The sequence below is a fragment of the Sminthopsis crassicaudata genome, chromosome 5, assembly GCF_048593235.1.
Source record: "Sminthopsis crassicaudata isolate SCR6 chromosome 5, ASM4859323v1, whole genome shotgun sequence".
In the NCBI taxonomy this organism is placed as follows: Eukaryota; Metazoa; Chordata; class Mammalia; order Dasyuromorphia; family Dasyuridae; genus Sminthopsis; species Sminthopsis crassicaudata.
In genome coordinates, this window is record NC_133621.1 from 146,610,563 (window position 1) to 146,623,349 (window position 12,787).

The 12,787-nt window shown below is 33.3% G+C and overlaps 1 protein-coding gene across 2 annotated transcripts in view; it reads right to left on the reverse strand.

Annotated features, from left to right (window-relative positions):
• Window positions 1–12,787, reverse strand: part of FAM185A (family with sequence similarity 185 member A) — an 88,988-nt gene that overhangs the window by 27,664 nt on the left and 48,537 nt on the right. For both annotated transcript variants that reach the window (XM_074268457.1, XM_074268456.1), the window contains exons 6-7: window positions 5,584–5,679; window positions 2,088–2,222 (exon numbers count right to left, since the gene is read on the reverse strand). In XM_074268457.1, the coding sequence (XP_074124558.1) occupies window positions 2,088–2,222; window positions 5,584–5,679 (231 nt within the window). The remainder of the gene's footprint in view (window positions 1–2,087; window positions 2,223–5,583; window positions 5,680–12,787) is intronic.

Genomic DNA, 12,787 nt, shown 5'->3' on the forward strand with positions numbered 1-12,787 from the left:
GGAGAACAGAATGGAAGAAAATGTTAATTAGATGAACTCAAAAAACAGAAAAGGACAGAAGAATTATTAGAAAGTAGAATCCAAAAATATTTTTAAGATACACAGTTGAAGATAAAGATTCATACTAATTTAAAATAAAGGGCTGGAGAAAAATTTATTAGGCTTCAACTGGCTTCAACTGAAGTAAAAAAAAAAAAACAAGGGCCGAAAATCATGATATCAAACAAAGCAACAGCAATAATAGATCTAATTTAAAGCAATAAACAAACTACAAATTGCTGAAAGATGCAACGAAAGTACTGAAGGGAGAGACAAATCAAATGGCATGGCTAAATAATTAAAGAAAATGTTGAGAAGTTGCAGAGAACAACAAACAATAAAACTATAATAATAGAGACAATCTTTTTAGATCTAGACAAATCAAAAAGAAATGGAACAGAATTTTGGAAAATATGGAAGGGGAAAAGGTGAACATTCAATGAAACAGAAAACTTTAAAGCATTCTTGCTAAGAGCAGAACTGAAGAGAAAATCTGATTTTCAAATATAGGACTGAAGAGAAACATAAAAAAGATAAACAGCAAAGAGAAAACAAAGATTCCATAAGGTTTACATCCCTACATGGGAAGATAACATTTATAACTCTTAAGAACTTTATCACTATTAGGACAGTTAAAAGGACTATACATAGAGAGAGTGTGTGGATATAAATTGAATCTGATGGGGTAAATTAATTGAAAGCAATTTGGAAGAAACTAGATATTGACCATCATATCTCATACAGGATCAAAATGAATGGGCAATATCTCACACCAGATACCAAGATAAGATCAAAATGAGCATGTGATTTACACTCAGGAGGTCATAAATTAGAAGAGCAAAGAATAAAAAACATGCTACATATCTCCTTTCAGAGGGGTGGATTCTGGGTTCAGATTGAGACACATTTTTTAAATTTCTCATTCTAAGCCCTGAATTCATATGACTCTGACAAGAAGTGTATAGCATGTTTTTCAGTTTTGCCAAACTATGCATATTTATTACACGAAGTAAATATATCAGCTTTACAATCTCTTCTTTTTCAAACCCAATATATTGGATTATAAATATTTGCTTTTGGATTCAGTGTAACTGAATTTCTGCCTACTGAGACTTTATTTGGACCCAGAAATAGAGATCATTTTAATTAGTTAACTATGTTATTATACAGAGGCAAAGTACTGCATAGAGGGCCCATCTTTTGAATTAATCAAGAAGCCTTGGATTCAAATCCTGCCTGTGACATATACTGCTCATGTGATCATAAGTTAAATACTTTAATGATATAAATAACAGATAAATTGTCAGTTAACATGAGAGGAGGGAGTTTGTAGGTTGAAAAAAAAATCAAGTTCAAACTTTCTTGCTCTCCTACACATTACAAGAATAGTTAAAGCCTAAACTTGATCATCTTTAGAAAATATCTCCATATTTCTATTTGGGTATCTCATGGGTAAGGAGAGAGAGAGAGAGAGAGAGAGAGAGAGAGAGAGAGAGAGAGAGAGAGAGAGAATGTGTGTGTGTGTGTGTGTGTGTGTGTGTGTGTGTGTGTGTGTGTGTGTGTGTACTTTATTTTATGCCAGTGAAGTTCTGGTAGAGGTTAAAAGAAAATATTAACCAAAGGAGCCAAGAGTATGAACTGCTTATTTCTGTGCAATTGAATTTTTAGGATATAACTTACAACATAGCAGTGATACAATGGTATAACCAAAAAAAATTATTCTATCCAATAGACCACTTTTGAGTCTTGAGTGTTAGCATGTATACTTAACTCCTTTTTTCAGATCTCTTCTAGGCCAGAAATTAATTTTGTCAATGTAATAAAAAAAAATCTTGCTACATAATAAGCTTTCTATGGGTTGCTTAAAAAATCGCCCAAATAAAGTACTTGGATCACATTAAATCAGCATTAGGAGAAGCAAGCAATGAAAACTAGGATGTCACGTAGGAGGAAATTAAAAGCTATAAAACTGTAGTCAAATGTATGATATTCATATTTCAGCATGGACAATGATAATTCATTAGGAAGCAAAAATGTAACTTTCTTACCATTAATTATTATACCATTGTCTTGTGGAACTTCTGAAATTTCTTGTAAAGTGATTTCTGGATTCACATCAACTTTGCTCCCTGACAATTGCAAATGAGCTTTGAGAGAGGATGGGACTTTGATTGTAATAGAACCTGGAATGAATTAAAATACTAGGTTATCCATTGCAGTTAAAAAATAGAATGTCCAGACCACAGCCTTTTCTCTGCTCTGTTCATTTAACAAGGGAATGCTTCCACTCCTACAGCATTTTCCCCCTCTATACCTTTCCCCTACACATTTCCACTGTATTCTGTTTTCCTTGTCCTCAGCTGGATAGAAAATAATAAAGGCAATCCCCTGAGCACATGGTATCCACATTCACTTCAGGCAAATGAGTCATGAGGTCATTATGAGCTACTATTTCTTCTGTAAACAGTACTAGCCAGCTCACAATCCCAGGAGAAGATGCATAGTCAGCAATTTACTTCATCTGCAGCTTGCAGTCAAGGGCAGCTATTATTTCCTCACTGATGTCAATTGTGTTTTATGAATCATCTGTTGGGGAAAATTCTGTAGTCTGCACAACCCTGAGGCTGGTTCCATAAACCCATACACTATAGGACTCATGGCTTTGAAGGATTCCAAATGTGGCTAAGATAAACAGCTGTTCCATCTTACTGATTCCATATACACAATTGAAATTATGTTTCTAGAATTCTAGACCTAGAGTTAGGGACCTTAGAGGCTTCCCAGTTCAACCTTATTTAACAAAATAGGAAACTGAGGCCCAGACACGTGAAGTGAATTTTTCCATACCCACACAGACAGAAAAGTATCATATGTGGGATTTGAACTTGGGCCATGTGGCTTTAGAACCTGAAAAAAATCATATTTTATCTCACACAGTCTCGAAGATGTTATCAAGAGAAAAAATTTCCTCTTATAAAAGAATTTTTTTAAATCTAAAAAAGTCTCAAGAAAAAAATCTGATATAATAAGATACATTAGAAAAGTTTTATGTAAAAGGTTTCTTGTTTGAATAGCAAGAGATTGTTATGTTTTTGGTGAGATTCATTCAATTTTTTAAGTAGCTGAAGCAAAGAATAAAACCTTGTTTTCTGTATAACCATATAAACAGTCACAGTCCTGCTGGAAGAAATCAGAACAATTCTTTAGTTGGTTATGGAAGACTTTTCAAAATGTTTTTAACATAATTTATGCCATAAACTCATTAGTTTCTTCTGTTTTAGTAGCTTTCTTATCTTATACAGCAAACAACACATATAAGATATTCTTCTAACAGAATTGATCACATCTCCATGAACCAAGCTGGTCAGGATGATATAAAGAATTTATTTTGAAGATTAAGTTTTCAATTTTTTTTAAAAAAAAGATTCTAATTGTACATTTTCCATATAGCCTGATTAATATCAGTGTCAGTTACACTTAATTCCACATCTGGTAAAGAGAAAACTAAAAATATTCTTTATTCCTATCCTGAGAGTGAAGTCTGCAAATGATTGACAACTGCAAATAACTGAACACAGAAATATACTTGGAAAGTTATTTTCATTCTTTTTTTCCTTTCAGAATCCTTTGTGTTTAGAAAAGTAATGACATTGGGTCCATTTAAAGCTTAACTGAGATGAATGAACTCATTCATGTATATAGCAAAAATAGAAGCATATAACCCACATCATTTGCAAAAAAAAAAGTTATAATAAAATAATAGTCAAAACTCAATTGTGAATACTGAACAGAACAAGATTCTTCCTACCTAAGGGAAATTTAGGCCCACGTTTAAAACAGAAAAAATTTAAGAAAGAAAATGGAAATACTTTTTTTTTCTAGAATTTTTCCCCCGAAAATAAAAATCCAAAAGCAAAACAAAACACACAGAACTTCCATCTCTAAATATGCCTGCATCCTTAAGTGGCTCAATATTGGTCAATAACTATTCTCCTTTAGCAAGGACTTAAAGGGCTTGGGGTTGCCATTATTGTCATATCCTTAACACATTAAAATTTTGTTCATAATTGTTAATTATCAACTTTTCAGGATTGAATTCAAATAGGGAGGGAATTAAAAATGTCATCTTGTGACTTTTTACAAAGTAAGAGGGAACACATAATTTTCACCTCATTTTTACAAATAAAGGTTAAAGTAACTGGGGTTGCACCTTGGATTAGGCCATGACAGAATTCAACAGAATTCTAGACATCTTTAATCATCATTACACTGCAAATTTCTTTATCATTTTCTGTTTTCCTCATCTTCCATGTGGAATTAGTTAACAGAAATGAAGACTGAAAATTTTGATCTCATTTATCTTTGTGCTTCTGCCAATAACATAATCACAGTAGGAGAAAAGGCAGGATTGCAATCCTACTATGTTATGTCAGCAGGGAGATAAATGGAACAAAACCAAATAATGATCAAATCAGAGTCTCAGTCAAAAGTCTGATCCAGGGCATGATCAACAGTTATTTTTTTTTCTCTTCATTCTAACAGAACAGGAAAATCAGTCTATTATGAGGAGCACTTTAGTCATTCTTACTTCTCCTTCTATTAAAAATGAGAGGTGACACGAGGAAGATACTTTGTAGTTAGAAGTAGCAGATCTGGTTTTAAGTTCTGACCCATCTCTGAAATGTGACCATGGAGATGTATCTTCATCATTCCCTCATTTATGAAACTGAGATGCTAATACTTACATCACCTAATTCACAGGACTAAGAGAAATATCAACCACAATGTACACTATAAATATGAACCATTATTGTTACTTTAATTCTGTTAAGCAAGGAGAAATGAGATTCTGCCTCTAAGTCTATATTGGTTTCTACTATATTCTACTATTACTGTATCTAGTAATAAAACTTTGTTTTCATTAGATAATAAGGGCTACTTCAACAAACCAAAGGACTCCTAAAGAACAATTATGTCACTCCACAGATGTACCTTCATGGAGGGGGGAAGCAGAACTCAACTGAATTCATGAAAACAATGACACTTTTGATAAGATTACATTGGATTATTTTTCTTAGAAATTAAATTTTAGAATGTTCTATAAATGCTATAAATGCTATTTCAAAAGACCAACCAGGAGATCACCAAAAAGTTCTCATGACAATTTAAACTTCATGAATCATAAGCTAGAGTAATGTATTTCCCAAAATATTTGGTCTCTAATGTAAATTCTAAAAAATATGTTGGGTGTATTTTGTAATCTTTCAAAATCCTGCATGCTATACACTAGGAAAGTTCCAAATTGGAAAAAAAAATATCCACAAGAATGATTGTCTACTGAAGCAAGACATCTGAAACATTTTTATTTGTGGTAGCAAACTAGGAAAGGTAAATGGTTTTCATGAAATAGTCCCCAAATCTAAATGCCTGATGATACCTAGAATATTGTGTACACACACACACACACACACACACACACACACACACACACACACACACACAGAGTACACTTTATGTCATAAGAAAACATTTTAATTTGCTAACCTTTATGGGATTTCAAGTCCACATTCCCCATTTGGCTGACATAAACATCTACAGCACCCTGATGTGTTGAAGCTTTTAGGTAACCGTTTAATGAATCTGGAAAAAAAAAAAAAGATTACAAGAATGAAGTGATGTAGTAGTGATAATATATATATGTGTGTGTGTATAATTTTTGTTAGTATAAGAAGAATTTTAAATCTGAAATGAAGGACACTTGAGGAACAGAAAAAGAAGTTACATTCTTAGGCTCATTCTAGAAGACACTGACCTTATTTCCTTACCTTTTAAAATTTAAACTTTTTCATCATAATTTTACTAAATTCCTAGGAAACTAGTATACATTAAGATGACTCAATCACCATATTTACTTGGATAGTACTCCCACTAAGTTTTGAATAGGTAGCTAATCAGTCAATAAATACTTAAGTACCTACTATGTACCAGGAACTCTGGGAAGCATTGAGAATACAAAGAAAGCCAAACATAATCTATTCCCCATCTAATGGGAGAGACAACAAACGACTATGTACAAAAAGGTCATATACAGGGTTAATATGAAATAATCAACAGAGGGGGTGAGAAAAGGCTTCTTACAGAAAGTAGGATTTAAGCTAGGACTTGAAAGAAGCCAGAGAAACCAGGAGACAGGGATAAAGAAGGAGAGCATTCCAACTAAGGGGAAGTCCAGGGAAAATACCCTGAATGGTCTTGTCTAAGGAAATGCAACCGGCCCAGTGGATGAAGAGTACATGAGACAGAATACCGGATAAGACTGTAAAGTTTTTGGGAATAAAGTGACTAAGTTATAAAGGGCTTCAAATGCCAGACAATTTTGTATTTGACCCTAGAAGTAATATAAAGCCAATGGAATTTATTGATCAAGCCCCAGCTTTAGAATCTGGAATCTAAATCTAAAACCTTTACTTCAGTAATTTTATGGCTTCTAAAAATTATAAGACTGCTTTCCTACCAATGGAGAGGTAGAAGAGGAAATGAGACCCAAAAAAGATAAAAGAATTGCAAAAGCAATTAAAGGTAATGTTCAAACTTAGGATAGGGAATTTTCATAGTTTTGTGCAGGAAGAAAATTAGTAACCTCAAAAATCTAGTTTGCTAGCTGAATGCCTCCACAGAATAGCCTTACAGATTTAGTTCAAGGGACATATAAGTAGGACAAAAACATGAAGCAAGAAAAGACTAATATTAATATAATTTCCTTCTGTATAACCAATGGCAATAAACAACTGCCCTTATTTAATCCTTTGTAGAGAAAGGCATTGAAACATTTTCCTGTATATTCTCAAAATGTGATGGAGAAAGAGTCTTATGTAAAAAACTAAGGAAATATAATAAGTATTGTCACAAATTCAGAAGATTTCTATTTCACAGCAAAGCTTTAATTATAACTTCTCAAATAATCTAAAGTGACAGACTAGACTCCCTCCAGAAGGAACAAAAATGACAACTTATTTCCTATACAGTTGGAAAATTTGCACATTTTATCACTAGGATATTTTGTATTCACTCATGACCAATGCAGACTGGAAATATGCCCTTCATATGAATAAACTTATTTGTTGCTTCTATGCCATGATTCAGAATTAATTTTGAGAAGTTAAGCTTTTAGAGGCAGGAGATGATGCCACATGTTACAAGATACCTAACTAGTTTTTAGAAATTTCTCTAATATTCCTGAAAAAGCTGAGTCAGTTAAAATGTAAAAGTGAACAGTCAAGCATGCTTATGATTTCAGTCAGCAAGCTTAAAGAAGTGTGATTTCTCTCACTTATTCTGAGAAAAAAAGAAAAACAAGATGTCGGTCTCACTTTTCATTTCTTTTTTCTCCTTAAGTAATAAACACTAGATTTTACTATCTGAACAATTGTGTTATAATGAAGGCCCCTCAGAAACTGTCAGATTTACTTATGCAGAAAAAAAAATACACAACCAAGGACATCTAGTAAAAGCGTATTTTCTTTTATAAAGCTGATTCCAACTACAAACAATTTCTCAAGATTCAAAGTAAAAATTTCATTTTCTGATGCTGCATTGAAGTAGCTAAGAAAGAAGAAATGGTTCTGGTCTAGAAATATTCTCATCATAAACACTGGCTCACAAAATACAGAAAAATTCCATGGGTCTCAAAAGTAGCCTACAGAGGAAATATGCATTAGAAGGTGATTAACACAAAGTGAACAGGAATCCTTTGTCCAGACAGTGGTTGTAACAAGCAGGATCCCACAGAGAACTTTTTGTCATTATAATATTGGTAACAACTTTATATGTCTGACAGATACAACAAAGTTATTATTAGTGGGGAAAATATAGCGTATCTAGCTAAAAACTGCAAAGATGAATTTAGAAATATAACAATGATATAACACTGGGAATATAAACTTGGTTAATAGCAGAGAGAAAAATAAAGGTGAAGATGAAGATCTAGAGGAGGAATGGGCTACAAATTCAAGTTACTATACTAGAGTAATAAGGCATGTAGGAGCAATAGTCTGTTGCCCCTAGGACTTTGTGTGACTCTGCCTCATCTTAAATCCAATTCACGCACAAGTCACGACATCACCCATGATGTCACTGGTCCTCTCTGAAAACAACAGATGAATGACAACCCCAGTTCTCTGCCAAGAGCTTGCTTTCTACCACAGGAAAGCAGCAAATGCAGAGTAAACACATCAGTGATAAATAGCTGTCAGAATTGTCTGCTGATTCTCTCTTCTCTGGGGACTTAGCAAGATGAGGCAATTCTAAATAAAATTTGTAATAGAACTGTTTTTGTGTCTGTTCCTATTTAAACATAGAACATATGTTCTAACCTCCTAGCACTGGCCTACTCTTGATATCTAACATTAGATATCTCTACACTCTTTCCTTTGCAATTCTTTTCTAAATCTTTGCAATGGGAATTCCAATCACATTCAACTGTTCTCTCCAAAGTTATAATGTCTGATTTACCAAATCTAATTTCTTCATTTTCATACTTCTTGACTTTTGTTATCTAAAATATCTGTGCTCTCCTTCTGGACACTCCCTTTACTGGATATTTTCACAAAACTTCTCTCATAGTTCTCCAATTTGGCTATTCCTTTTCAATACCTTCTTTCTTGGTTTTTTATCTATGACATACCCACTAGCCAAATTGTACCCCAAGGCTATGACTGGCTCATCTCTTATCCTTCTACACTGTCACCTGCTGACTGTATAGCTCTAATTCAATTATCATCTATGTCTTAGCACCAATGGTACCCAATATAAGTAAGGAAATGGTAAATAAATAAAATTTTAAGAAATTGCTTTTTGATGGATTTAAGTCACCTAGCCTATATAAACTCTACCACTGGATCCTGATTTGATTGTTAAGCCACTATCAGTGACTGAAAAATCATGGAAAAGAGGAAAAGTTTTAGAGTGGAAAAAGTCAAATGTTTCAGAAAAAGAAAAGAGAGTATGTCATAAGACAGTGAGATTTATTTTGATTCCTAGAAATAATCAAGAATATATTTTTAAAGAAATAGCTAGTGGTAGGACTTGGCTTTTTTCAGCAATGCTGTGAGTAAAAACAATTTCAATGACTTAGGATGGAAGATGTCATTTGTATCCAGAAAGAGAAATATGGAGACTGAACATGGATTGAAGGTGAAAACACCTTTTTATTGTTGTTTTTTTCCTTTCTCAAGATTTCCTCCCTTTTGATCTGATTTTTCTTGCACAACATGGCAGATATGTAAATATGTTTAAAAGAACTGCACATATTTAACCTGTATTAGATTGCTTGATGTGTTAGGGAGAGGAAAAGTAACGAAGAGAGGGAAAAAAATTTGGAACAAAAAGTTTTACAAAAATAAATGTTGAAAACTATCCTTACATATATTTGGAAAAATAAAATACTATTTAAAAAAAAAGAAAAGAGATTAAATTAAATTAAGTTAGTTGGCAAATAACAAGAAAGGAAACTAGGGATTACAAAGAAGCAAAATGGATTCATCATGAATAAGTCACACCAGCCTAACCTTATTTCCTTGAAAAGTAGTTTTTTTTTTGAAGAGTTATTCAAGTAGCAGATAAATGGAATGCTATGAATATAATTTACTTATATTACAACAAATTTTTTATAAAATGTTTTTTCATCATCTCAGAGATTCTTTTCTCATCATTTATCATCCTATTTTGTTCTAATCATCTCACAGATACGGATTACACAAAAATATAGTTGGATTCAAAACTGGTTAAATAGTTAAGATTTTATAAATGTTCAGTGCCAACATGGCAGGATGTCTTTAGTGGAGTATTCCAGGGACTGAGGCGTGGCCCTGTGACACTTAGTATTTTTATCAATGATCTGAATAAAGGCATATCACATTTTCAGATGACAAAATTATGAGCAACAACAGAAGATTTAAAAAGTTAAAAAAAAAAAAAAACCTTGATAGACTAGAGAATTGGGCTCAATCTAACAAGATGAAATTCAACAGAAATTCATATTTGGATACCAAAAAAAAAAAAATCTTCCTAATTTTAAGATAAAGAGAGGTATGGAGAGACAACAATTGCTTAGACAAAAAGTCTGTTAAGTTGTAGTGATTAAAAAGCTAAAGTCATCTTGGGTTATGCTAAGAAGGGACACTGCAATAGTATGGCAGAAATATAACTAACATCCACAGTCTATACTAAGATAAGGTTGAAATGGGTCATGATTTACACAAAGGATGATATTCTAAGTAAATGACAAGAGCAAGGGATAGTTTATCTATCAGATCTTTGGAGAAGGGAGGAATTCATGACTATACAAGAAATATAGAACATTATTATGAAATGAAAATGGATAATTTTGGTGACATTAAAATTTTTGCACAAATAAAACCAATGCAGCCAAGATTGAAAGGGAAGCAGAAAGCTGGGAAATAATTTTTACAATGTTTCTGATAAATGCCTCATTTCTACAACATATAGAGAGCTGAATCAAATTTATAAGAATACAAGTCTTTCCTCAATTGATAAATGATCAAAAGACATGAACTAGTAACTAGTCAATTTTCAGATGAAGAGAATAAAGCCATTTATAATCATGAAAAAAATGTTATAACTCACTATGGATTAGAAAAATGGAAATTAAAAGAACTCTGAGATACCACAGCACACCTATCAGATTAGCTAAGATGACAGAAAAAGATAATGAAATATGTTGGAGGGGATATGAGAAAACTGGGACACTAATGCATTATTGGTGGAGTTGTGAAATGATCCAACCACTCTGTAGAGCAATTTGGAACTAAAATCAAAAGGCTATCAAACTGTGAGTACCCTTTGACTTAGCAGTGTCACTACTGGATCTATATCCAAGGAAATCATGGAAGGAAAAAGACCCACATGAGCAAAAATGTTTATAGTAGTTCTTTTTGTGGTAACAAATTAGAAATTGAGTAGATGCTCATCGATTGGGAAATGGCTGAATACATAGTGGTACATGAATGTAATAGAATATTATTGTTCTATAAGAAATGAAGCTGATTTCAGAAAAGCCTGGGAAGACTTAAATAAACTGATGCTGAATGAAATGACCAGAACCAAGAGAACATCATTACATAGTAACAGCAAGATTGTGTGATGATCAAATATGATAAATTTAGCTCTTCTCAGCAATATGGTGATCCAAGACAATTCCAAGAGACGTTAGATGGAAAATGCCATCCATATCCAGAAAGAGAACTATGGAGACTGAATAAGGATTGAAGCATATTATTTTCACCATTTTTTTTGGTTGATTTGCTTTTTCTTTCACATGTTTTTCCCCCTTTTGTTTTGATTTTTCTTTCACAGCATGACAAATATGAAAGTAAGTTTAAAATGACAGTACATATATTGCTGTGGGCCTGTGGTATAAGGCTTATTTTGTTTAATTCCAAACAATAGACCTGGGAGGAATTAGCAGAAGATGCAAAGAGGCAAATTTAAATGTAGTCAGAAAAAACTTCCTGACAAGAGTCATCCCAAAGTAAAATAGGTTTCCTAGAGAAGTGATATATTCTCTTCTCCTAAAAATCTTGAGGCAGAAGTTGGACAATCACTAGCCAAGAATAGTATAGTGGGGATTCTTTTCTGTATGTGTCTGAATAGATGATTCTTGAAAGATCCAACTCTTGAATCGGTAATGTGATTCTCAATGTATACCTGACTTTGGTGCATTGTGGAGGTGGTATCCTGTAGGCACTTCAATCTCAAATGTCCAGAAGAGAACTCTTTTCTCTTTTCCCCCAAAACCTACCCTACCCTCTTTAAAACTTCTCCATTACTGCCATGGGCACTGTAGGTGCTTTGTTCTCCTTCACCCCATATATCAGATTTATTGGCAAATGTTACTTCTAATGTTTACAACATGTATATGTTGTGTACGTCCCCTTCTTTCCATTTATATAACTGCTATCTGGCTCTCATTCCTCTTGCCTGGATTACTACAACAGTCTTCTCATTGGTCTCCCTGTCTCAAAAGTATTTACATACTATACTATATAATTCATTCAACTGACAAAATGATTTTTTCCTAAAGCAGAGATATGCCCTTTTCATTTCCTTACCCAATAAACTCTAGTGACTCCTTTTCACCTCCCAAGAGCAAATATTTGTACCTATCTTTGGCATTTATTAAGCAGTTACTAGATTCCAACTACAATGGTCTGCCCTCACACAGTCTTCCACCTTTGTGTCTTTGTACTGCCTATCCCTTAGGCCAGGAATACTCTCCCTCTCTTTCCTTACCTCTATCTCTGGATATTCTTGGCTTTCTTCAATAATTAGATCAAATCCCATTTTCTGCAAGAGGCCTTTGTGCTCTGCTGAAAGTGCCTTCCCCCAGAGATTAATTTACTATCCAGTTATACTGTCTCATTAGAATTTTGTTTTCCTTTGTATGTCTATTGACTAGCATAGTTCCTGGCACATAATAAGCACTTAAATGTTTGTTGCTTATTGACTAACTTCACAGATAATTTACTAGATTACAAACTTTTTACAAGGGAAAAACTATGTCTAATTCACCTCTAAATCCCCTCTGAGTACAGTACATGGAGAAGATATTCATTAAATAAGTGTTATGTTGAATCTGGCCAGAGTTTGGCTATTTCAAACACTGAGAAGACAGCTGTACTGGAAAGCACATTATAGAGATCAAAGAGAAATTAGGGTAGGAGGTGAGGGG